Below are 26591 nucleotides of genomic sequence, written 5' to 3'. Positions count from 1 at the left end.
GTCTTCCCTCCATGTACCTTAGTGTCCAAATTTCCCCCTTTTATAAGGATGCCAGTTGGATTAATTCTGGCTTAATTCCCTCTTTAAAAACCTTATTGCCTAGGGCGCCTGGGTGGCTCAGTGGGTTAAGCCGCTGCCTTCAGCTCAGGTCATGATCTCAGGGTCCTGGGATCGAGTCCCGCATCGGGCTCTCTGCTCAGCAGGGAGCCTGCTTCCCTCTCTCTCTCTGGCTTAATTCTACTTGTGATCTCTGTCAAATAAATAAATAAAATCTTATTGCCAAAAAGAGTCACATTCTGTGGTCCTGGGGTTTAGCATTTCAACATATACATTTGGGAGGGGGGAACCTCCAAGCAGGCTCCACTCCAGCTTCAAGGTGCCAGGGGTCTCATCCTGCCCAGGATCAGTAAGAGAAGGTACAAAAGGTTGATACCAGTATAAGTTGACGAGACTTGGGGTACTGTAGAGGTAGGCTCTACTGATCAGGGGCTCCTTCTAGGCCCATGGAGGACTTCCTTCTTGAGGACTAAGTGCTGGTCCCAGGACTACAGCCTATAATGGAAATCTCAGCAAGTCCACTCCCTAAGGAAACAGCATTGGGAAACAGTAAGCTTATGAATATGAGTCCTGGCTCCATCTCTTAAATTAACCCCTTCATGAGCCTTGGTTTTCTCTCCTATAAAATAGGATGATAATATGTAAAACAACTATGGCTAGAGATCGTGACTTAAAAGCAAGGAAACTGGGCGGGTGGGGTGGGGAAGCTACATGAGACAGTAGTTTTGGACAGTCTGAAAAGATGGTATTTGAGAAAAGACTTATTCAGCTACACAAAGAGTAAAGAGCAAAGGACAAAGCATTTCAAGGCAGGAGTCTTGATAGTTTGAGAAAAAGAATCTGGTGTATTGGGGTGGAAGGGAAGGACCCTAGGGCAGAGAGGTCGACAAGGGGCCAGCAGGGACTGAATTTTTGGTTTAACTGTGCCCCTCAAAACCTAAATATCTCCTGGGAGCAGGCTAGGAGGGGAAGGCTTTTAGGGGGCCTTGGCAGCACCCGGGACAGCTCTCTCTCTCTCTCGCTGTCCATGGTGCTGACACTTGAGACCAGCATCCTACTCTTGGTTTTGGATCAGGTCTTGACCTCAGGGTGGTGAGCTCAAGGCCTGAGTTGGGCTCTGTGCTCAGTGGGGAGTCTGGTTGAGATTCTCTCTCCCCCTCTCTCTGCTCTTCATATTCATTCTCTCTAAAATAAATAAATAAAGGGGTGCCTGGGTGGCTCAGTTGGTTAATCATCTGCCTTCAGCTCAGGTCATGGTCCTGGGACAGAGCCCCATGTCGAGCTCCCTGCTCAACAGGGAGTCTGTTTCTCCCTCTCCCTCTGTCCCTCCCCATGCTCATGCTCTCTATCTCGGTCTCTCTCTCAGATAAATAAAATCTTTTTAAAAATAAAAAATATATGTGTGTGTGTGTGTATATATATGTATATATATATATGAATATGTCCTCTTACATGGCCAAAGGGACTTTGCCGAAGTGATTACACTGAGGATCTTGAGATGATCTTGGATTACCCATGGGGGTCCCATGTCATCACAAGGGTCCCTGCAGGATGGAGGCAGAAGGGTCAGCATCAGGAAAAGGGACAATGGTGGAAGCAGAGGTCAGAGCGATGCAGTGTGAGAAAGACCCAGCCGGCTACCACTGGCTTCAAAGGTAGGGAATGTGGCCACAGTTGAGGACTGCAGGCGCCTCTAGAAGCTGGAAAGGCAAAATAACAGATTCTCCTCTGGAGCCTCCAGAAGGAATGCACCCCTACAGACACCTGGATTTTAGCTCAGAGAGACCCATTTCAAACTTCTGGGCTCTGGAACTGTAAACTAATGTATGTGTGTTGGGGGGTACCTGTGTGGCTCAGTCGTTAAACGTCTGCCTTGGGCTCAGGTCATGATCCCAGTGTCCTGGGATGGAGCCCTGAATCGGGGTCCATGCTCAGTGGGAAGACTGCTTCTCCCTCTCCCACTCGCCCTGCTTGTGTTCCTTCTCTTGCTCTCTGTGTCAAATAAATTAAAAAATCTTAAAAATATATAAATAAATAAATGTACAGTGTTTGAAGCACCAGGTTGGTGGTGATTCATTACAGAAGCAGTAGGAAACTCAGACAGGGGCCAAAGCCCAGAAAAGATGGCTCCTTCCTTTACAGAATCCAGGAATTGGAACAACTGGGCATTTGAACCAGGTGGTCTGACGCCAGGCCTGTGCTCCACTCTGCCTCACCAAGCTGGAATTATCTTCCCTGCTGTTACAGACTGGCCTGGGTCACTGCCAATCCCATGAATTCATATGCTGGCATTCTAATCCCCGTGCAAAGGACTGAAGGCTTGTGTCCCCTGCTTTAGCTGTCATGTTGAAATCCTAACCCCTAGCGTAATGGTATCGGATGGGGCCTCTGGGAGGTAATTAGGTCACAGGGCTGGCATCCTCACCGGGGGGATCAGTGAGCGCCCTTATAAGAGAAACCCCAGAGACATCGCTCATCCTCTCTCTGTCAAGGGAGGGTATAAGAAGTCGGCACTCTGCAACCCGGGAAATGGCCTTCCCCACAAGGCCGCATGTTGGCACCTAGATCTCGGGCTTGCAGCTTGCCTCAGTGTGAGAAATAAATTTCTGTTGTGTACAAGCCGCCCAGTCCATGATATTTTCTTACAGCAGCCCGTACTAAGAACCCCAGGACCTCAGAATGTGACTGTATTTGGAGACAGCGTCTCCAGGGAGGTAATTAAGTTAAAATGAGGTCATTAGGGTGGGCCCTGATCCAGTATGACTGACGTCCTCAGAGGATGAGGCGATCACCCGTGAAGCCACGGGGAGAGGATGGCCATCTGCAAGCCAAGGGGAGAGGCTTGAGAAGGAACCGACCCTGCCGACACCTTGATCTTTGGCTTCCAAGGCTCCAGAACTGAGAAATCGAGGTCTGCTGCTGGAGCCCCGCAGCCAGGGCACGTGGTCGTGGCTGCCACAGCCAAGCAACACGCCTGGGGAGCTCCAGCTCCAGGTGCACCAAGGCCACCTTGAAGAGTAGCGCTCTCCAAGCCCAGAGAATCCCAGTTAGGGTGCTCAGCCCACCTCGGCTGGTTCTGGGCTCTTGCAAGGTGGGGGCGGGGTGTGGGGTCTTCGGATAAGCGTCTGGAGACACGACATACATGAGCCCTGGGGCCGTTCTTGGCCAGCATGGCCTCTTTGGACAACGCCATTCACCCCCACGGCATCAATCTCCGCTGCTGTCCCAAGGCCTCCAGACTGGTTCCTGGTACAAATCTCTTCTGGGTCCCCACCTGAAACATCCAGAGCCCCTGCCATCTCCCCTTGAACGGTTCCTGAAGTATCTCAGACTGAACATGATCAAAAGAGAGCCGAGACAGTCCCCTGCTCCTATGTCCTTCCCCGCACCCCATCTCAGGGAAGATGGCCTCCCCGGTGACCCATGCCAACCAAGGTGCCTTCATCATTCTACTTGGTGCCCCCACCCCGTGCCCCCCACTGCTGCCCCAACCTAGGCCTCGTCTCTCCTCGGTCCCCTGCACTCTCTGCCCTTCTGGAAACACAGATCTGACTAGTCTCCACCCAAAAACCTTCCAAAGCCACTGTGTTGCCGGTGGGCAGGGAAAGGCGTATAGCCACTGCGAGAAAGAGCGTGGATTCCTCAACAAGTCCAACTTAGAAAGACCCATGACCCAGCAATCCCCCCGCTGGGTCCACACCCAGAGGAAGTGAAAGCAGGGACTCAGACCTAGACACGCACACATCCGTGTTTGCCGCGGCCGCCATCCATGGCGTCCAAGAAGTGGAAGCAACCCCGGGGTCCACTGACGGGTAAGTGGGTAGACATGACGTGACCCATCCACACCGCGGAGTCTCACAATCTTAAAAAGGAAGGACAGTCTGACACCCGCTACGACACAAAAGAACCCGGAGGGCACCATACTCAGTGAACTAAGCCAGTCACCAAAGGTCAAATGCTGTAGCATCCCTCTCCTAGGAGGTCCCTAGAGGAGTCAAATCCACAGACACAGAGCGCAGGTGGTGGGAGCCAGGGGCTGGGGAGTCAGTGTTGAATTCAGGCATAGTTTCAGTTTCAGATGAGAAAGTTCTAGATGGTGGGGACACAGATGGTCAGGACGCTCACACAACAATGTGTATATTTAGGGCCAGTGAACTGTACACGTGTCAGCATGTGGTGAAGGCAGTGACCGGGACCCCCTGCAGCGCATAGCGGGGCGGGGGGCACTGGTCGGGAGCCGGGCCCGGGCCATAGTGACATCGGGCAAGTCCCATGCCACCCACATCCCCATTCCCCAGGCGAAGCGAGGCAGGCTCAGAGTCTCAGTAACAAGCCCGAGGCCACCAGTAAGAGGCAAGGCTGGGGTTTCATACTAGGCAGCTCTGCTCCACAGTCTAGATGCACCAAGACAATGAATGAGAACCCTTGGAGACGGTCTTGGTGCATCATAGGGATTGGCATGTGCTGCGTGACCAGAGCTGAACGCACAGTAGGGCCAATGCCTGGGAACCTCTCAAAGTCCTTAAGCCTGTGTGTACTGCATCGTCCCCCGGGAACCAGGCTCTGTGGTGCACACAGCAGGAAAGAATGGGAAACACAAAATGCCCGCACACAGTAGGGCCAGTCGAGCGCAGAGGCTGTGCGAGTCCGGTAAGGAAAATAAAGGGTGCCAGGGTGGGCACCCAAGAACACCCAGGATCCCCAGAGGGCCTGCGGTCTGAAGCCAGCGCGGAGGGGGACTGCAGGGGAATCCTGAGTGCGCGCACAGGGGGGCAGGCTGGCTGGGCCTGAGGCTGAGCATGGCACGCGGGTACAAAGACAAGCTCCGGGCTGTCCGGCCCAGCACCAGCCGTCCGACCCAAAGATGACACGAGGCCATTTCCAAGAGGGAAAGGTTTATTGGGAGTGACTGGTCACAGTCCTCAGTGCGGTGGGGCCCTTCCCCTTAGGGGCAGGGCGGTCCAGTGTGTGGGCCCCGGGGGGCCGGGGTTCAAGGGGAACCCAGGAGGGAGGCAGGCATAGCAGCAGACAGAGAAGAAGAGAGCCACCCCCACTGGGCTCAGCCCCGGCCATGCCCCAGGGGGACCCCTCTTGAGGTCCTCAGGCCTCCGCAGCTGAGCCCGGAGGGTCCAGGGGCAGACAGCGCCGGTGCCGGAGAAGGGACTTCTCCTCCTCCTGCAGGGACAGGAGCGCCAAACGCACACATCACACAGCACAGGACACTGGTACTAGCGCACGCCTCCGCCATGTCATCCCCACCCCATGGAGGGCCTGGGGCCAACCAGTCTCACCATCTCAGAGGCAGTGCTGGGGCTCGCGCCCTCGGGAGAGCCGCCCTCGTCCCGTGAGCAGTCAGGGCCTGCGTCCTCCTCATACTCTGTCAGGCAGTCCGACTCCTCCCCTGCAACCGGGGAGCAGGGCAAAGTGAATCACGCCGGCTGGCCTAACATCTCTACATCCCATGGATCCCAGCCCCAGCTCCATGAGCCCCCCAAGGTGCCCCTGGGCCCTCACCATCAGCACAGCCGTCAGAAACGTAGCTCGTGGGGGGCTCAATCCGGGACACAATCTCCGCCAAGTCAGTGAAGCCAGAGCTGGGGAAGGCCAGCACCTGGGGAGCGGCACAGGTGAGGGTCTTGGGCGCTCTCTGGGACTCTGGAGAGTCAGGGGCTGTGGTGTCTTGGGGCCCCGAGATCTGAGGGGGACCTCTCTGGTCTGATGGGCTCAGCTAAATCCAAAGAGGTCTGGGAGCATCTGAGTTCTGGGGGTGCCTCAGCCAGGCTGGGGGAATCCCTGTTGTTAGAAGTGGCCCCCCCATGGGGTAGGTCGCAGGCTTACGTCTGCACGGCGGCTCTCGTTAAGGTCAGCAGATCGCCGGTCCGTGAGCATCTTTTCAATTATGTCGCCCCGGCTCCAGCCCCCAAACACAGCCTTCCCGTACTGGTAGCCCACATCCTGCGGGAAGGGAGGACACTGGAGCCGGAGCCGGACCTGCCAACACCCCACCCCAATGTTTCCTCTGCCTCCCTTCGCTGCCGATCTCCGTTCTGCTGACCGTTCCTTGGCCCCTCGAGAGCCTGATGTTTGGGGGAGCTGGCATCCGAGACTCAACTTACTTCCGAGCCAGGCCCATGTAGCACACTCGCCCCCATATTCCTCACCCTGCGCCCCTGACAGGCCTGACCTGTCAATCTCTCTACATGCCTTCCCCCTCAGCCCCACACGGTGCACCAAATGGTGTGTCGGCTTCTTTCAAGATCTGAAAATACACAATACACCTGCAGACAGCCCCGTCTCCCAAGCCTGTGACAGACATCACCAATCCATCCCTGCACACTTCCGCTCCCCGTCGATTTCAGGGGACGTGGGCTAGGACGCATTATTCAGGTCAGCAGCTAGTAGCATAAAGCATGTCGGTCACTCCACGCCCCTCCCATGTTTGCGGCACACACTACTGATTGCCTTTTCCCGTTCCTGCCTTCTAATGCACTTTGGGCAGTGCAGCTGGCACCCAGCAGGAAACTTAGTGCGTACACAGCACACACACGCGTTCCCTTGCCACACTCATGGCCAGACATCACAAATCGATTAGCACTCTGTTCCTCATGGATCCCACATGGGAATGGAGCCTACACTCCTTCCCCCGGGGTTGCTGCGGGCTTTAGGTAGTAAAGCTTTGCCACCCCACCCGCTCACATAGATCTGGTCGAATTTCCCGAAGTCCATGGTCTTGAAGCAGTCGATGGGCGGGCGCAGGTACTCGCAGTAGGAGCTGGACTTAACGACCTCCAGTTGCCGCACGCAGGACACATAGGCCAGGCGGGACTGGATCTCGGCCATGTCTGGAACCTTGATCTTGTCGGCCCAGGGGTTTAACCGCTTCCACAGCAGCCACCAGCCAGACAGGCTGTCCCCGTAGGTGCTGAGGTCCGTCTCATCCTGGCTTCCCACATCGATGGCTATGACCGTCTTGGCACCCATACTGCGGGCGATGTCCGCTGTGGGGCCGGGGGGTGTCAGCAGGCAGCTCCCCACCAAGGCCCAGGGCAGAGACATTCAACCCAGTCCCAAAAACACCATCATACAAATGGTCACACACACAAAAAACATGCAAACAAACATGCCAGTATGTAAAGGGCAGAGGTACCGATGCCCATGACCTTGAGGAGGTGAGGTCGGATGGTGGAACTGTTAAGGCTGGGGAACTAGGGCCAGAGGGACGGAGGCAATGGAGATAAAAGAGTGAAGTTGCTGGGAATAAAACACACCAGGTCAGACACATGGGGGACAGAGACGTGGAGAAGAGTGATGTGGACAGAGAAAGAGTGGTAAGGACACCAGGAAACAGAGACACAGGAGGACAGAGTCAGAGAGGCAGGCAGTCCAAGTGGCAAAAAAACACATGCAGAGAGATGTGGAAGTCAAGCCACAAGGGACAGAGATGCAGGGAAGCGGAGACACCAACAGATTTGTGGGGGAGAAAGAGATATCAGAGATATGGAAACACAGAGAATCTGGGGGGAAATGTGGGGCTGAGACGGGGACAGAGAACAATGACCAAGAACAAGGAAATTCAGGGAAACAGGACAGAGGCATGAAGGGTGGGTGATGGCCCCGCGAGGAGGGCGGTGTGTCTGTGGGTCAGTGTTTGTCCATGTATCCCAGGGAGGGTCCCTGAGAGGGTCTGGGAGATCCTGGGGAGATGGGGACAGGGCCCCAAAGCCAGGCCTAGCCCAGAAGGACACCCGAGTCTCCAGAAGACTTTGCATGAGTCCCTCATGAACCTATCTGTGTGTCTAGGAACATGTCCCCATATCCACGTGCCTGCACGCATCTGTCATCTGTGTGTGTCTCCTGTGTGTGAACACGCACATCTCTGGGTCTGTCTGTAGCTCTATACACACCCCTGGGCCTGAGCGCATTTCTGTGCACAAGTGTCTAGATTGGCACTGCCCGCCTGTGGATCTGCACACACCACTCGTGTGTACGTGGCTGTTAGTGTGGGCATCCGTACAGGGCACGCACGGTAGGAGTTGACAAACTTTTTCTGTAAGCGACCAGAGAGAAAATAACTTTCTCCCAACCACTCGGTGTTGCAGCTGAGGCACGAAGGCAGCCAGGAAACCAGGCCTGAACCACTGGATGTGGCTGTGTTCAACAAATCTTTCCTGACAAAACCAGGCGGGGGCTAGATTTGCGGCAGTTGGTCGATCTCCGGCCTCCAGCACCGAGCATGTGCAAGTACCTAGCACACGTGTCTACTCGGGCGTGCTCGCTCCCGGGCACGTGATATCCTCCGGGGCACAGCTGGTCCCCCGCTCCTCAGCAGGCGAGAGGTCAGCAGAGCCGGAAGCTCGCCGTGGGCACACACGTGCCCATCTGTGTGCTTACACTTGTGCGCACCTGAGCCAGCATGCAGTGTGCACGTGGACAGATAGGTGTGCAAGGACGCATGCCTGGGTCTGGCCACGTGCATGTGTGAGAACACGCTGCCCGCCCTGTGAGCAGCCGCGAGAATGCGTGAGCATGGGTGTGGTGACGTGAACCCGGACGGATGTCCTGCTGTCCCTGCGTGCACGTGTGTGTCTACGCGCGTGCATTCACGCTGAACACGGCATGTGGATGTGCTTTCCAGTTCCACGCGCTCCCGTCCCCGGGCACTCCCCGGGTCTGTGGCTGCACACGGGCATGCACACACCCTCCTGGGCGCCTGTCCACGTGCTCGCCCGTGCGTGCTCGTGCGTGCGGGTGAGCGGGCAGCCACTTGCCTGGCAGGTTGTTGATGTAGCCGCCGTCCATGAGCAGGTGCCCGTCCTTCGGGTCGCACAGCGGCGGCAGGTAGCCCGAGAGCGTCATGCTGGCGCGGACGTAGCGCCACAGGGAGCCTGCCCAGCGGGACACACAGACACAGACACGCACAGACACGCTCAGACATGCTCGGAGGCCCGGCCAGCCCCGTGGGCTCGCTGACCTGGCACGTTGTTGACGTAGCACCCGTCCACCAGCAGGTGCCCGTCCTTGGGGTCGCAGAGCGGGGGCAGGTAGGGGCAGTAGGAGGCACTGGCCCGGACGTAACGCCACACGCAGCCTGCGGGGACGGCGTGAGGGGGTGAGGCGCCCGGCTCGTCCCCCAGACCCCCCCACCCCCAAGGAGAGACATACCTGGGGCCTCTGGGGCATTAGTGGGTGATGGTTAGTGCTCGGCAATCAGGCCAGGGCGGACGGTCACTCATGTTAACAACGTCCCAGATGCTCGGCTGCCCTCCCTGCACCCCCGCCCCACACCACCGCAGAGGTCATCGTGGGGCCAGCTGGGGCACCCACCGTCTTTGTGGACACGCATGGCTGAGGCGGTGATGTCCGTGGTCACGTTGAAGTAGGGCAGCCACAGGTCCTGTGGGGACAAGGAGCACGTTGGGAGAGGGGCCGGGACTCCTGCGGGGAGCGGCAGGGGCGGGGCAGGCGAGGACGGAGGGCAGACCTCAATCTGCTTGTCCTGGAAGACCCGGTGGATGCTGCGGTTGAAGGCCGAGCCGGTGAACATGGAGGTGACGGGGTACGTGAGGTCCAGCACTGGCTCCAACACCGAGGTCATGCTCTAGGGGCAAGGAGGCCGGCTGGGGTCGAACGGAAGCCACTTGGGGTCCCTAACAAGGTGATCACTAAGGGTCCCGATCGCTGCAGCATGGAGCTGGGGACTAAGGCCGCCAACCAGGAGGTCAGCAAAGGTCAGCAAGGTTGTGGAGGGAATGCCGCGGGCCAGGAGCGGTTCACAGATGAAGTCAGGAAAGGGGCAGAAAAAGCCCAGGAGCCCCTCAGGGAGCAGGTTTCAGGGCACTCCTGCGGTAGGTGGCCCCCCACACCTTGGCCCACTCCCGGGCCCGCTGCTTCGTGCGACTGGCGCTCCGTTCCTCCGCGTACAGGGCCCCGATGAAGGAGCCGATGGATGTGCCGCCTACTAGGTCCACAGGTACCCCTGCTTCCTCCAGCGCCTTCAGCACGCCGATGTGTGAGCAGCCCCTGCCAGGGAGAGAAAACCCAGGGACCCACTGGAGATGCCCCACGACCCCCGGAGCTCCCCTTCTCCCACCTCCCTACCCGCAAGGAACAAGTGCCAGCCCCACCCCTACAGGGCGGCTCCGGGAGATAAGCTCCACCCCTCAGGCGCCCTGACCCCGCCCCTCAGGGCGAGCCCCGGGGAGCAGGTCCCACCCCTCACCTGGCACCGCCCCCACCCAGCACCAGGGCGATGGTGTTGCCGGTGAGCACCCGCGCTAGGCGGGAGAAGTCGCTGTGCCTGTCGGCGCGCTTGGAGAAAACCTTCTCATAGAGCTCGTGCTGGGATACGGGCGGGGGGTGGGGGGCGGCACAGAGAAGCGACGCATAAGGATGGGGGCTCAGGAGGCAGTGTCCAGACCTCCACACCACCGCTCCTGCCCCCACAGGTCTCTGAGCCGCCACCCCCACCCCCCACCAATGGCCCTAGAGGCCGGTGGTCCCGGGAGGGCCCCTCTGCCGGTACGGCGCTCACCAGCTTGGCGGGGCTGCGGCGGGAGAAGAGGCGGCGCGGACAGCGCAGATGCAAGTGCCCCGAGCACCAGCTGCGCATGTTCAGCCACTCCACCGTGCGCGTGGGGCCCGCACCCTCCTCCCGGTGCAGCAAGACCAGCTGCTTGAGGGCGCGCACCGCTGTGTTCTCCAGCATCTGCTCCAGCTGGAAGGGCAACGTTGGACGGAAGTCACTAACCCTCGGTCACTTCCTCCCCCCACACCTGGCTGAGCCTGGGTCCCTGGTTGCCACGCCCCACGGTTGCACGGGGCCTGGTGCAGGGGGGCAGGGGGGCGCTCTCTGGGGAGTGGGGGTGTCCCTGTGCATAGACTCCGGACCTGGCCAAGAGTGGGCTCCTGGTCGCCCAGGCCCACGATGAGGATGCAGTCGGCCTGTCGCAGGCAGCGGACGGTCCAGGGTGTCAGCGAGGCATCGGTCTGGTAGAGAACGATGCGGTGTGCGTCCTCCTGCTGGGCCAGCCACCCCGACAGCCGGAACTCCTGGATGCTGCGACAGGGGCGGCGGAAGGTCGTCCCGGGTGCTTGTCCGGGGTCCCACACCTCCCAGACACCACGCAGCTCCGTCATCGGGAGGACGTACACTTAGACACCCAAGCCCTACCATGTCCATGCCCTCGGGGTGATCTGACCCACGGTCTCCCACGGACTGAAGGGATGGGACCCACGGTCCTTGGTTCACAGCCCAGACCTCAAGCAGACCTGAAGGCACCGTAGACTTCAGGTCTATCCCCCACCTCCTCAAACTCCAGACACATACCTATCCAGAGCAGAAGCCCCCAGGCGGGCCCGGATGATGTCACTGTTGAGAAGGAGTGTGGGACCTGGGGATGCGTGAGGATGAAGAGTCAGACGCCCAGGTCCAGAGAACTGGGGGCCTGTCCCACAATACTGCCTCAGCCCCCACACAAACCCATGGCCTGTCCTCACCTCCCCCACTGCCCTGCCCCCACAATGGTCTGTCCTCACCCCCCCTCCCCCACAGCCCCACCTCCGCAGACCAGTGGCCTGTCCCACCCCACCCCCACTGACCGATGGCTTGCAGAGCATGCTGCAGCTCCAGAGTGAAGGCCACTATGGGCACCTCAGCACACACCGGCAGGACGGCCACCGTTGCCAAGTTGCTGGCTGGGTTGGTAAGCTCCGAGTGAGGGGGCACGCCTAGTCCCGAGCCTGCCAAGACCCCAAGGAAGGAGATTCGAGGCGCAGTCCTGCACCTGGAGAAGCAGATCTGCCCCGCTAACCTAGTGAAGCCACAGCAGAGGCTGTGGCCTCAGGCCTGGACCCACAGCCCCACCCGGTCCACTGTCTTGATAAGACCTAGCCATGTGACCTTCACTTCTGGGCCTCGACTCGACAGGCTACATAACCCTACAAGCACTCCACTGTGCGTGTGTGGACCGATCTGCGTTGCTACCCCATTCTGGCCTTGGTGCTTCTGTCCACCCAAGGGACTTGAACACAAAACTAGGCAGAAACAAACATCTTTTTGACCCATCAGTTGCTTCCCAACTTCTCCATTAACATCCTAGACCAAGGCCTCACCTCCCTCTCTTGCCTGGAACACTCACTGCCTCCTCCCCTCCAGCTCCTTCCTCTAACAATCGGAATTAGCCTAAATGCCTTTCTGGGGCTCCCAGTCCCTATGCGAACTGCCCCTCCCCCCCCCCCCCCCCGTATCTCCCCCTTCCTCACTTTCCTCTTTGAAGTGCTTCAAACCCACAAAACCCTGTGTGCAGGGCCTTCCTAGTTCCCGTCAATGCCACGCCCTATCTCGTCTGTCTAGTCCCAGCTCAGGGCCCCCAGAACCACCCTCCCTCCCTCCACCACATTCCATCAAGACCTTCTTTTGTTTGCTTCACACTTCTTCTTTGTATTTTTCACATGTGTTGTTTGCCAAGCTGTAAACCCTTCTAAGAGCCTCGTCTGCCTGGTCACTCTTCCTCCCTCCCCCCCACGACCCATGCCCAGCACAGGGCCTATACATTAGGTGCTCCCTGGAAGATTTTTCTGTATCTCATCAACAGAGAGTTTCTGCCAGCAAAGCTGCCCCACAATCGTGAAAAGGATGAACCAACGGTCCGATGGGAAATGAACGGGCATTTGCATGCATGGGCCAAGACTGGGGAGAAAAAAATCTATCCAGGAAGATCCTGAGCATGGGGTGGTTCTTAGCCAAGGCTCACCACCGCCACCACCATCCAGGTGTCAAGGCCGAAGGGGCGGAAGACCTTGGGGGATAGGAGGAGCTAGGCTGATCCAGGGTCGGCTGGCTCTTGCACAGACTCTCAGGCCCGTATGCACCTGGAATCCGACTTCATTCCGGATGTACCCTAACTCAGCAAACTACATCTTTCAGCTCGCCAGTAACTTCAGCAGCCCGTTCCCAGCCTGGCCCCTAGCCCCCAGCTCCCACCCCACGGACTTCATGTCCCAGCATACTCTTCCAGGACTCCCTCTCCCAGCGTGCTCAGGACGTGGACTCCATCCCGCCTATAAGCTCTCACACCCAGAACCAAGTTTGCCCCTAAAGACTCCGTCAGTCGACATGTCAGACACTGTAGGTTTCATCAAGAGCATGGCCTGGGTCTAGGGCTCTGTTTCTCGGCGTGCCCAGGACCCCCAACTCCACCCGCCACCCCTCCAAACAGGCACCGGACATCAGATCCCACTCCTACTTTAAGCCCCACCCAGAGCGCAGTTCCTACGCCGGACTCCATTTCCCAGCATGCCCAGGGCCTAGGGCTCCCCCTCCCGGTGTGTTCCAGGAATCGGACTACATTCCCACACCATGCCCGGGGCGGAGGACTCTCACCTGGGAAGGGTCCCTGCAGCTGCTGCAAATTCCCTAAAATCTTCTGGCTTAGCAGGTGGATGAGACGAGTTACGACCTGGGGCATGGGAGGCCGGCGTTCCAGTGAGACGCGAGGGGCAACTGTCCGAGTCCTACCGGGGCGCCTGGGTCCCCGTTCCTTCCAAGAGCCCTGCTCTAACTCGAGGGTCTCTGCCTCCTCCCTGGGACTCCTCCGCCACGCCCCGCCCCTCTATTAGGCCCTGCCTCCTCGAGCCCCGCCCCCCACCAGGACACCAGCCCACACAGCTTGGAGCCGCACCTGCGGGTATCGCCGTTTGATGTGGCCCAGCGTGCCCTCCGGGAGTTTGGCCAGCTCCGTGTCGCGCACCGCGTGCACTGTCGTGGCACGAGGCTGCCGTGTCAGCGCCTCCACCTGGGGGGGGGGCATTTATGACCAGGGCTGCTTGAGCCAGGAGGCCCCGATGGGAAAGGGGGACCCAGACCAGATGCGCTACTGCCCTACCCCCAACAGACCCCGGAGATGGGTGGAAATCGAATCGCACTACTCATTAGGGCTTGGGGAGAGGGAGAGGGTTAGGGATCCATGCCCGGGTGTGTGAGTGTGTCCACACGTACGCGGGGGGGTGTCTCCTCTTCTAACAGAGGTCTAGGGACGGAGTCCAATTAAGACAAGAATTTTCCCCCTCCTCCTGCCCACGGAAAGGAGCTGGACAAGCGGACTGGGCTAGGCCAGCGGTTGGGAGGCTGTCACCAGTCCATCAGATTACCCAGACTCTGTGCTTTGTTGGGCGCAGTGGGAGGGAACCCGCAGCGGGAGTGATCAGAGGGCCGTGGGGGGGCGTGGCACTCACCACGCCAATGAGGTCCCCGCGGCCGTACTCGCCCACCAGCTCCTTCTTGCCGCTTCCCCGCTGAATGACGCTGCGCAGCCGTCCATTGAGCACAATGTAGGTGCAGTCTGAGCGGTCGCCCTGCCTGGGGTGGGGGGCAGGTAAGACAGGGTTGGCGCGGGGTCTTAGGCAAGGCCTGAGCTGCAAGAAAGGCCAAGGTCTGCACCTGTACAAAGCACGGCCGGCCTCCACCGCTGTCCAGTCGATGGCAAAGTCCATCTGGCGCACGAAAGGCGACATCCTTGCGGCCACGGTGTGCGCGGCACTCAGCACCACACTGGGTTGTGCTCGCATAATCCTGGAGAGGAAAGTTAGGGGGGCATGGGCTTGGGGGGCTGCCCTGGCACATTCCTTAGGAAGTGGAAAGGGTGGGTGACGGCGTGGCAGTGGGATCAGAAGGGCTCAAAGCTGCCCTGGAAAGGTACTGGGCATCCAGAGGGATGACCTCTGCCACAGCAGAATGGAGCTAAGTGGGGGCCCTCCAGGTGCCACTGCCACCCACCATGGGCCGGGTGGAGGGGGGTGCCCAGCCGTACTCATAGAAGTCGGACTTAGAGATCCTCAGGAAGGTGCAGTCACGCTGGGCTCTCAGTGTGAAGATGAGGGGCTCGCCGGTGAGCACTGCCAGCTGGCCCACCAGCTCCCCAGGTTGTGCCACGAACAGGCACACGTCCTCTGCCTTGTCAATCATGCGCTGGTAGACATGCAGGCAGCCCCACAGCACAAAGTGCAGGCTCACATCCTGTGGGGCAGAGGAGAGCTGGGCACACGGGCGACAGTCCCAGCCCTGACCCAGCCCAATCCACCCAGAAGAGGCCAAGGAAGGAAAAGTTGAAGGGGACGTTGGCTCGTTCAGCTGCACAGCATAAGTATCTAACTCCCATCTGGCACCCAGGGCAGACATTACTAATGGATCACCAAAATCTGAGCTCAGATTAAGGCCCATAAATTATTCTTTAAATAAAGGTTTTCTTTTAAGTAACCTCGGTGCCCAACATGGGGCTCAAACTCGCAACCCCGGAATCAAGAATCGCCTGCTCTACGGACAGAGCCAGCCAGGCGCTCCAAGGCCCATAAATTCTTTTCAATAAGGCCAGCAAGAGGCTGCAAGGACTGGCTATGCAGGCGGGTGGCTGAGCTAAACCCTCTTTGCTTATGCTGGGCAACTCGACAGCCCATGGAAGAATAAAGCTGGACTCTTGGGGCGCCTGGGTGGCTCAGTTGGTTAAGCATCTCCCTTCAGCTCAGGTTGTGATCCTGGAGTCCTGGGATCAAGTGCCGCATCGGGCTCCCATGCTCCTTGGAGAACCTGTTTCTTCCTCTGCCTCTCATTAATTTAAAAAAAAAAAAAAAAAAAGTTTGACTCGTACTTCACACCATATCAAAATGATCAAAAGACATGGATGTAAGGGCTAAAACTATAAAATTCTTTTTTTTTTAAGATTTTTTAATTTATTTGACAGACAGAGATCACAAGCAGGCAGAGAGGCAGCAGAGAGAGAGGAGGAAGCAGGCTCCCTGCTGAGCAAAAAGCCTGATGCGGGGCTCATGCCAGGACCCTGAGATCATGACCTGAGCTGAAGGCAGTGGCTTAACCCACAGAGCCACCCAGGCGCCCCTAAAACTATAAAATTCTTTGAAGAAAATACAGCAGCCAATCTTTGTGACTCTGAATTTGGCAATGCATTCTTGGATAGGACACCAAAAGTATAAGGAACAACAAAAAGTGATCGATTGGACTTGATTAAACTTTTTTTTTTTTTTTTTGAGTTTCAAGAAAGTGAAAGAACAACCCAGAGACTAGGAGAAAATATTTGCAAATCATGTTTGCTCAGGGTCTTGTACCTAGAATACGTAAAGAATTCTTACAACCCAATAATAAAAGGACCAATAACTCAATTTAAAATGGGCAAAGCTCTGAATAGACACTTCTCCGAAAATAAAGGTCCAATAAGCACATGAAAAGATGCTCAAAATCAGGGGCGACTGGGTGGCTCAGTCAGTTAAGTGGCTGCCATTGGCTCAGGTCATGATCCCAGGGTCCAGGGATGGAGCCCCGGGTCAGACTCTCCGCTCAGCAGGGAGCCTGCTTCTCCCTCTCTCTCTGCCTGCCTCTCTGCTTACTTGTGATCTCTCTGTCAAATAAATAAAATCTTAAAAAACATGTTAGGGTGTAGAGCCATTGAAACTCTCACACGCTGCCATTGGGAACGGAAGGAGTGCCACTGCTTTGGAAAACAGTCTGGCAAAAATCAGAAACAGTCCACAAAGAGTAAAGAGCAGGATTGTCCTTACTCGGCAACTTGATTCCTATACACACTTAGAAGAAATGGAAACCTAAATCCTCACAGAAATTTGTACAGAAATCTTCATAGCAGCATAATGCATAATAGCCAAAAGGTGGAAATGGCTCAAGTGTCTGTCACGTGACGATTGCACACAAAAAACGTGGTAGGCCCACACGATCGATTATTTCATCATGAAGGAGGGACACCGACATGCACTACAGTGTAGACGACCCTTGAAAACATGATGCTACGTCAAAGAAGTCAGCCACAGAGGCCACATCCTGTAAGATTCTATCTATATAAAATATCCAAGACAGGCAAATTGATAGCAAACTAAGACTAGGAACTGCGTATCGCTGGGATGGGGGTTCAGAGGCAGGAGGGGGATAGCGCAAGGGTATGAGGTTTCTTTTCAAGGTGATCAAAGTATTCTTTCAATTCCAAGCTGATAGTGGTGATGGTTGTACAATTCTGTGAACGTACTAAAAACCCATGAATATATATTTGTGTACATGATATATAAATAAGTACGTATAGGTACATACACATAAGTTTTGCTCCCAGTTCCCTCATTCCACTCCATCCCTGTTGGTCTCCCAGAGACCACATGTCCTATTCCTGCCACAGGATATTTGCACAAGCTTTCCCTCTGCCTAGAAAGCTCTTTTCTCCTCCTTGCACCTAGTTAATTCCTTCCTCCTTAGCTGGAGGTCACCTTCTCAGAGGTGCTAACCTGCCTAAGCCAGATTTTGTAAAGCCAAGAATGTCTTTTACGTGTAAGCATGAAGCACGTATGGTTTTCCAAGAATTAGTGTGATTCTTTAGTGCAATGTCAGTCAGAATTGTGGGCTTCCCAAGGGCAGGGATCTTGCTGATGTCTCCTGCCTCTGCAGCCCCAGGAGATGCATACACGTGCTGGAACCTTCTAAGATACAATTTCCAGACTCTGGTTGGGATATGAATGGGAGTTACTAATATTAAGTTGCCATTTGGCATCAGATTGAGAAACAAATCTCTTCATTGCAGGACTTCTCAGAGCCTTGAATATCATAATGGTGTTCACAAAGAGCTTCCACAAAGGGATTAAACAGCTAACATTTCCCAAATTTGAGCACAGATCCCTTGTTCATGATATAGGTGTTCCATGAAACACACTTTGGGAAATGTCTGTAAAGCAGAGTTTCCTAACCTTGGCACCATTAACACTTGGGACTGAATAATTCTGCTGTGGGGGAGGGGGGGTCCTGTGTAATTTTGCATCTCTGGCCTCTACCCACTAGATTCCAGTAGCACCCTCACAAGTCAGTTTAAAAATGCCTGAACAAGGGCACCTGGGTGACTCAATGGGTTAAAGCCTCTGCCTTTGGCTCGGGTCATGATCCCAGGGTCCTGGGATCGAGACCTGCATCGGGATCTCTGCTCAGCGGGAAGCCTGCCCCCCCCACCGCCCCCGCCTATTTGTGACCTCTGTCTGTCAAATAAATAAATAAAATCTTAAAAAAAAAAAGTCTGAACATTGGCAAATGTCCCTGGAGTGGGAGTAGGGAATAAAACCGCCCCCAAATGAAAAACCATTGGTAACAATGATCTGAAGACCCCCTGCAGCCTCGAGTGGCAGCAGAGCAACCGGTCTGGTCTATTAGCAAGCCAGGCTGGGGCTAGGTTGAGCCCAACAGTCTCCCAGGTAGGCAGGGCCCAGGGGCCCACAACAAAAGCCACAGTGTGACCATGATCCCTCTGCCCCAGTCAGTACCAGTGACCTCGCAAAAACCTCCCCCAGCTTCCTCTACAGAAGGAGCCCACCCAGTAATGAGCACTCCAGTGACAGCTCGAGCAACAGATTAAGTACCACAATATCCCAGCCAGCTGGGCCGCGCCCCTATTCCAACCACCCCCCCGCCCAAGCCCAGGCCCTCCCTCCAACTCCCCTGGGTGGAGGGGCTGTGGTCTCCCCATGAACTGCTCCAAACCCTCCTGCAAGCCTGGCATCTCTGAAAATCTTAAGCGGTTCAGAGCCGCCCTTCCTTCCTCGTGACAATTCTAGCAGACAGTTACAGTTATTACCCCATTCCGTGCATGAGGAAGCTGAGAACTTTCTTGATGATTTGGCCAAGGTCACAGAGGAAGTCAGGACGGAATGTGATCACAAATCTACCCACCCACCCCGCTAGTCCAGAGCCCTCTTCCTCCGCTGTGCTTCCGGACTGAAATCGTGACCAGGTCTCAGTTTCCCCAAGTGGACACTAGACGGATTCGTGGGATACACTTTCCTGCGCTCCTGGACATCCAGCTCCAGGGGCTGGCTCACGGCCTCTGGGTCCAGATTCTGATCCCTACCGCCCTTAGCACACACCCATCCCAGCGGGACTCAGGAAGAGAAGCAGGCGGTACGTCAGAGCACACTGCAGACTTGAAAGGTCAGAAAACAGAAGTCACAGGGAAGGACAGGACAGGTCAGAGAGACCTAGGGGCTGCAGTCCTCAGGTAAAAGTTTCAAGGATTAGAAAGGAAAGGTCAGTGGATCCAGACGGCACAGGAATCAGAGTCCTAGCATCTAGGGGCAGGGACAGAAATCACATGCTGAGGGATGTACATATGGGGTCAAACAGAAGGATCAGAGATCAGAAAAAGGTCTTGGGTCTGAGGTGCATTAGATCCCAGGGGTCAGCCTCACCTGGTCTCCCTGGCGGGCGATGATGGTACCAGCTTTGGCGTGATGTAGCAAGACCCGGCTGTTCAGAAGGGAGGGATCCTGGAGAGAATGGGGGGGGGTGAGACGGGCCCACCTGGGCCTCCCCGCCCTCCACTTCACGTCCCCTAGGACCCCGTGGCCACCCACCTCAATCCGCATCAGTTTCGCCAGCTCCCGCTTTGCTGCCTCAAAGATGCTGCTTGTCTGGCGTCCCTGGTAGGGCCCGAAGGGGCAGCCCCCGGCGGCCAGCTCGTCCTCGCCGTAGCTGTGCTCGCAGGCCCCTGCTGGCTGCTCCCGGGGCTCCTGAGTGGGGGTCTGCACGGGGGAAGGCCTGTGACCTCTGTGCTCCCACCCGAACCTCTTTCGGAGATGCCACCGTGGGCCAGACAAAGGTGCTGGGAGGGCACTGGGAAGGGAGGGGGAGAGAGGGCAAGGCCTTACCCGAGCGGGAGCTGCCTGGGGCCCCCCTGAAGCCTCTTCCTGCAGGGACACGGAGATCCGGCCACGCTCATACGCCATGTCAAAGTCCGAGCGGGGGCCACCCTGCAAGCCTGCGGTGGGCAAGAGGTATTTTACAAAAACGATCATGTTGACAGCGACCCCAGTTGACTTAGGTGCCAAATCCCCCCTCTGTGCAGACACGACTGCTCCATTACTGCATCTGCCCTCAGAATCCTTCTTAACCCCAGCTAGGAAGACAACGTCTCAACAATTACCCGCTAAAACATCATGAAAATACGGCGTGTTTCCACTTCGCAGATAGGGAAAATCAAGGCCTGAATGCCTTCAGGCAACCCAGAAGCCTGATGTCCTCTCCCCCTCCCCCACCTGGTGCCCAAACCTGAAATGTCCACTGGCATGGAGATGCAGCGACTCAGCAGGGGGGCCGAGGGAGCCTCCAGGGACGTAGGCTTCACTGGGTCCCCTGGGAGAGACACGTGGTCAGGCTCCTGTCCCTTGGAGCCACCAGGCCTACAGCTAGGATCACCAGGCCTACAGCTAGGGCACTGAGCACGGTTGAGAGAGGGCTCATTTCACAGTCTCTGAGGACTAGGAGACTAGGAAAGCGATTCTGATGCCCCGCCCTGGGGCCAGGGGTCTCCGGGGGACCAGACGGGAGTCAGACCTAGGTGCCTAGCTGTGGGGTCCCTGGGAAACGGCTGGGGTCACGTCTGATACCTGCAGGTCCAGGTAGTGGGGCCCCAGTGGGGTCAGGCGGCCGGCCGGGACTCTCCCTAGGCTCCTCCGTAGCTGAGGTACTGACCACCCGCTTGGAGCCGCGCACGGGGCTGGTGCGGGCTGGGAGGCCAGGGCTGGGGAACAGGCGCAGGGGCTGGATCTCCTGGTGACAGAGAGCACCCTCGAGGCAGGTCCTGAGAGGCGTGCGTCCCCCTCCCCCCACCCTCCGCAGCCGCGTACTCCCTGGGCTCCCTGCGCAACTCACGTGGCTGAACAGCTCGTTGGTCAAACCCAGGTAGTTGTGAAGCGCCAGAAAGGTGACCCGCTGCAGCCTCACCATGATGATCTGTGGCCACGGGGAAGGGACGGGAGACACCGGGTAATGCGACTCAGGTACACGGAGCAGGAGAAAATGGGCACTAAGCATTAACGGGGTGGAACGGTGGGGAAGGTCAAGGTCGGGAGGAGTAAGGGGCTGGCCAGCGGCAGACAGTGAGCCAGGGAGAAACCCACAATCAGGTGGCAGAAGCCTGGGGAGAAGGGGGCGGCGGCAGCTAAAGGGAGGAACAGGGGCCCCCAAAGATCTGACTGCTCAGGGCTGATAAGCGCAGCCTGCAGGAGCCTGGGATGGGTCGGGGCAGGCGGAGGGAGGCGGAAGGCCCCACTGACCTGCACCACCCGCACCAAACTCTCGGGGTACTTGGTGAACACGGCAGAGAAGGCCTCCACGGGCAGCCGCAGCACTGTGGAGTCTCGGGCTGCCCGGGCAGACACAGTCCGCTGGGGGTGCTGGTGGCCCTGTGGGTGTGCGCGGAACAAGGAGAAGGGAGATCACGGGCTGTGCTCTCTGAGTCCTTCCCAAGGCCAGTGCCTTGTGAGACCACTGGGAGCATCGGAGGAGACTCTGGGACACTGAGGCCTCCCACGTGACCCTCTCGGAACCAACCCACTGACTGGGTCCTCATACTCAGTCTCCTTGTCCCCCAAGACTAATCACTCACAGTGATGACATCCAGGATGCTCAGAAGGCTGTTGACGCTGTCCCCAGGGACCACTTCCTTCACCACACACTCCTTCCCATCCTGAGACACAGAGGGTGTGTGTCGGGGGGGGAGGTGACTGGGGCTGTCCCCACCCTGCCATGGCACTCCACCCCTGAGCTCTCAACTCACCACCTAGTGATCACGGACACTCCGATCCCCGAACCCACCAAATCTCTGACCGGCTTCTATTTTCTGGCCGTCATTAACTGTAACCGCTGACCGCGCAGACCACCCCGACACCCTTGTGCATTTGTTCCCAATTTCTGCCTGCGCATCTCCAAAGACGGTGAAGCCTGCCGCCCGACAGCAACGCCTATCCCAGTCCCCACTGCCATCTCCCCGTGGTGCCCCGCAGGTGGTCCACTCACCGGCCCCGGGAGACAGAGCTCCAGCAGCCCGTCCTGCACCACGTAGATACTGGCATCCGGCTGGCCCGGCCGGAAGACATAATCCCCCTGGCTGAGCCGCTGGAAGACCATGTGTCGACAGAGCTCCAGGAAGAGCGGCTTCTCGAAGTGGCCCAGCACCCTGTTGGATGGGACAGGGAGGCGGAGGAATGCAGGTTAAGTGAGCCCCCAGCTCTGCAGCCACCCCCCTCCGCCTACACCCCAACACTGACCGGACATTCTTGAGCATATAGAGCACCTCGGAGGGCAGGTGGGAGTTAGCCAGGTCACCCTCCGTCAGGTCAGCCTCGAGCACTGCCGGCGGGGGCTCCTTTCGTTGCAGCGTTGGTGCCTCTTTCTGGATACGAAGGATCCTGGCGGGAAAAGAAAGGTCGCAGGGGGGCAGGGAGGGAGCAGCCTCAGGCAGACCTGAGTCTCCCACATACCCTTTCCTCTAAATCACAAAAAACAGGGCTCAGTCAACTCTGGCCTGCTACCTACTTTCATTAAACAAAGCTCTGTTGGCACCCAATCATTTACATGTTACTTGTGGCTGCTTTTACTCGGCCAAAAGTTCAAAAATTGTGACATAGTCATATGACCTACCATGCCTAAGATGTTTACTAACCTGACCCCGTACAAAAAAATTTACCATCTTCTAATGTAAAACCCTGAGATCGCCCGTTTGTTATCATAAGCCCCTGAGATAAACCCTGTGTTTGGCAGAGCCCTGATGTAAAATATGGGCTGTTCCCAGAAATTGCACCTCCATTCATCACGGGAACCCTGAGACCTTCTTCCTAGCACAGACCAGACCCGGAAATAGCCTCCCTAACGTCAGCAGAGCTCTGGGGTAGCTCCCATCATACCAGGAAACCCCATCAGCTGCTCTTACCTTCGTAAGGCTCCCAGAGCTGGCCTTTCCTTCTAGATCTCAGAGAACCCTGAGATGACCCCATCGATGGTCACAAAGACTCCTAAAATAGCTCTCTTTGGGGGCGCCTGGGTGGCTCAGTGGGTTAAGCCGCTGCCTTCGGCTCAGGTCATGATCTCAGGGTCCTGGGATCGAGTCCCGTATTGGGCTCTCTGCTCAGCAGGGGGCCTGTTTCCCTTCCTCTCTCTCTGCCTGCCTCTCTGCCTACTTGTGATCTCTCTCTGTCAAATAAATAAATAAATAAATAAATAAATAGCTCTCTTTGTATGCGGACAGCATGAATACAGCTCTTCTGCTACTCCCAGACCCAAAAGAGCCCTTTCCTGCAAGTCACAGGCACCACTGAGCTAGCCACCCCCACCCCTGTCACAAGCCCCCCGAGACACAGCCCCTAGAACGAGCAGACTCCTAAATTAAATTCCACACTATAGAGAAATCTAGATATAGCTTCTCTTCGGATCCGAGAGATCTTGGGCTGGCCCTTGCCCAGTTCACAGAGAGCGGAGATAGGCCCTGGAAGTCATGACAACACCAGTGTAGCTCCTCCAGAGCAGGGACACGTGAAGACAACCCCTATGACATACAGAGACACAAGATCTAAATCCTCAACTGATCACCGAGGGTCTAGAGCCAGCCCTTCTACTGGAATCACAAAAAGCCACGTGAGGACACATCGGCTGCTCGCGGACAGCCCTGGGATGACACCCTCAGTGGGGTATCCCTTAGCGTGAAAACACCCTGGGGACAGACCTTCCAGTATATTCCATGATGTGAAGAGACGGACCTCAGAGCCAGCTTCCAACTTAGAAAGCTCCCTGGGAGAGTCTTTCTCAGAGACTCTGAGATAGCCGTTTGCTGATGGCATGGAACCCTGGGATGTCCTTCCTATGTTTCTTAGAGCAAGAAGATCCTTGAAATAACTCCTGGGAAACAAATGCCTAAGATAGCCTCCTTAGTGTAGAAAGAACTCCAGGGTAGGTGACATAGAGAGATACTTTCTGACGTAGAGAGACTGCTGAGGAAAACCCTAGAAAACAAAAGCTAGAGAGAGCCCTTCCAGTAGGTCACAGACTGAGTTAACCAGTAGGTCACACCTGAGTTAACCCCAGTGAATCACCTCCTGTGTGGGGAGACCCAGGAACTATCCTACATGGAGAACCCAGGCGCAAATCCCCTAAATCTATTACAAAACGTCTACGATACTGACTGGAGACAACTGGCTCACGGACACCCCGCTGCAGGGGGAATGTCACTGAGATACATTGTCTCAGGGCACAGAGACACCAGAGCCAGCCTGTCCCGTGTGGGAGAGCTCTGAGATAGCCCCTCTGATGTGGGAAAACTCGCAGCTCAAAGAACCCTTAGATACACCTTTTGGTGTGGGCTGATTACTCAAACAGTCCCTGAGAGAGCCCCCCCGTGCCCAGTACACCCAGTACACCCAGTACAGCCTTACTTTTTGGCAATGTTGAGCATCTTAAGTTTCTTCTTCATGCGTGGCCGGGAGGTGGTGGAGACAGAAGCATCCACCAGAGAGGAAGTAGATTGTGATACCTAGGAAGGGTAAGGATGGGGGACGGGTGAACTGCCAGTTCAGACCGAGGGAAGAAGGGCCCAGATCCAGAGGAAGCTAGTCACGGAGGACGGGCTTCCTAAGACGTCTAAAGAGAAAAAGGGCAGAACCTCTGCGTTCAGCGGGGACACCCCCCCGCCCCGGGTCCTAGACTCACCTTCCGCATAATCTTCCGACCATAGAAGAGCACTTTGTCTCTCTTCCGAAATCGATACCGGGGGCCGTCCGGTGCTGGCGTTTCTGGGGATAAGTGAGGAGAGAAGCACCCTGAGCTCTGCGCCTACTCCACGCGGCCAGAGATGAGGACACTGTCGCGTAAGTCCCATCTCTACTGCCTCAGGAACCCGGGCATTTCAGTTCCCGCAGCCACCCCGGAAGGGCCCTCCAGGTTCTCACTCGGCACTCGCAGCCTCCGCACGAGCAGGAGGATGAGCACGGCCGTGACCAGCACCGCGACTCCGGCCCCAATCATCACGCCCAGCACCTGGGGGACGAAGGGCACTGGCTGCGCATCGCATACACGGCCTGCCGAGCCCTCCCCGGAGGCCGGGACGCCCCCGTCTCCACCCCATTCGGTCAAGTTCTCCGCCCCCGAGGAGGTCACAGCAGGCCCCTGCCTCGGCGTCCCCATCTGCAGAATGGGTAGCCGCGGCTACCTCCCCGGGGGCGCAACTCTTTCCGGCGGCTCCGCGACCCGCGGTGCATGCCGGGAAACGTAGTTCCGTCTGAAACTACCGCGAGACTGTAACATGAGCGCTAAGCATTTCGGGAACTGCAGTCCCCGCAGCGCCACACAACCCAACGTTTACCATTCCTGTTTGCAACGGAGCCTCCATCACTTGCTCCAGACTGGGCGGCAGGTCTGGTGGCCCGGAGTCCAGGGGAATAAGAAGCAGGAGGAACTGGTGCAAGTCGTCACTCTTGGCCCGCTTCTCCCCTTACCCCTACCACGAGGCTTGCCCCCTTCATACTCGCCGCTCGGATGGCTTTGCTGGCCAGGGAACGGCTGGTGGGGCGCTGTAGAGCAGAGGGGGTGATACAGGTTGACTTCGACGCCGGGCTGGGGCGTAAGGCGAGTCCCTGGCTCCCTTCACCCACACGCCGAGCCAACTAGACGCCCTACAGGTAGAGCCCCACCCTAGGACCAAAGGGCAGCCGGCCGGATACCCACAGTCATCAACCTATGCACGGGTCCCCGAAGGGCCCGCCTTCCTCCCGCAAGTGGCCCCCTCCTTGTCTCTGCCCTCCGGGATTGATCAATCCCAACCCAGCAGACCTTAGGCCACAATCCCATGCAAAAATAGGGTGCCCCAGGCCGGGGGACCTACGGGCCGGGGTGCACGGGAGTGCTGCTGGCAACTCCCACATAAGGGGTCCTGGGGCGAATCGGAGTCTCGGAAGAATACGGGGACCCCCGGAGTGGGGCGAGCTCCCAAGAGGTTACTAGACGGTGCTAGATTCACCGTTACGCATTAGTGCAGTTATGGGGTCTCTGACAATGTGGAACATTTCTAGGACTCTGGGAACGATGCTAGGGCCATTACTGGGAGACGTAACCAGGGACGCGGGAATTACTGGAAGTCACTGTAAAGTTACTGAGGGAATCTCAGGAATAGAGAACTACTGCTGGGAAAAACTGGGAGCTGGGTGGGCACGTCCCTGAGATCGTTTGAGCAAGAGTCGACCTAGGAATGAATGCCGAAATATTACTGGGACTTTTCTGGAAAACAGAGTATTTCTAGCACCGCTGGAGTACTAACGGAAATCTGGGGGCGTCACTGGGCCCTGGAGATATTACCTGGAAAATTCACGGGGAGGACTAGTTCCCTTCCACCCTAGGGCGCACCTGGCTCCCAGCATGGAAACACCTGCCAGGAACTGGGGGGATGGGAGCATCAGAGAGTCCGGCGCTATTGGCCAGCAGAGGAGAACAGGTGCTAACGACCTCCTAAGGGACGCCTCTGAGGGGGCGACAAAAACTCGTACTCACCCACCCGGCCGCAGCCGCGGTCCACTCTGCGCCAACACCGGTAGCTTTCCGCCCAGCCCACAGGCGCGGTCCCTTTAAATTATTCACCGCAGGGCGCGCCTCGGCCCCGCCCCCCATCATGTTTGTAAGGTCTCGCGCAGCCCGCCACGCTGTTTGACGACGCCTTAAAGGAGCCGAA

At 57.1% G+C, this 26591-nt stretch overlaps 1 protein-coding gene across 4 annotated transcripts; it reads right to left on the bottom strand.

The window, feature by feature from the left end:
• Positions 1–4935: 4935 nt before the first annotated feature.
• PNPLA6 (patatin like phospholipase domain containing 6) lies at positions 4936–26544 on the bottom strand. 4 transcript variants are annotated; one of them, XM_013045353.2, is made up of 34 exons: positions 26414–26544; positions 25233–25440; positions 24820–24907; positions 24581–24663; positions 24307–24404; positions 22150–22290; positions 21899–22058; positions 21489–21569; positions 21157–21285; positions 20753–20833; positions 20488–20650; positions 20150–20233; positions 19750–19859; positions 19456–19623; positions 19291–19368; positions 14865–15070; positions 14495–14626; positions 14290–14413; positions 13737–13850; positions 13439–13514; positions 11656–11796; positions 11384–11447; positions 10945–11113; positions 10589–10771; positions 10277–10395; positions 9921–10077; positions 9539–9655; positions 9382–9451; positions 8826–8942; positions 6754–7055; positions 5896–6012; positions 5572–5668; positions 5349–5458; positions 4936–5232 (listed from the first exon to the last, which is right to left on the bottom strand). In XM_013045353.2, exons 2-34 carry the CDS (start codon positions 25257–25259, stop codon positions 5158–5160), a joined length of 3981 nt encoding a protein of 1326 aa, XP_012900807.1. In that variant the 5' UTR covers positions 25260–25440; positions 26414–26544; the 3' UTR covers positions 4936–5157. The 4 variants fall into 4 exon arrangements, with proteins under 4 accessions (XP_012900807.1, XP_044940721.1, XP_012900806.1 ...); XM_045084786.1 differs by lacking the exon at positions 24820–24907; XM_013045352.2 differs by lacking the exons at positions 8826–8942; positions 25233–25440; positions 26414–26544 and adding an exon at positions 9029–9145 and having other exon boundaries at positions 24820–25191.
• Between the last annotated feature and the right edge of the window lie 47 nt (positions 26545–26591).

This window comes from Mustela putorius, unplaced genomic scaffold, assembly GCF_011764305.1.
Source record: "Mustela putorius furo isolate JIRA1106 unplaced genomic scaffold, ASM1176430v1.1 tig00000095_pilon_pilon_pilon, whole genome shotgun sequence".
NCBI classification, from domain to species: Eukaryota; Metazoa; Chordata; class Mammalia; order Carnivora; family Mustelidae; genus Mustela; species Mustela putorius.
The sequence above is the reverse complement of the archived record's forward strand: the minus strand, read 5'-3'. Positions and strand labels throughout refer to the sequence as shown.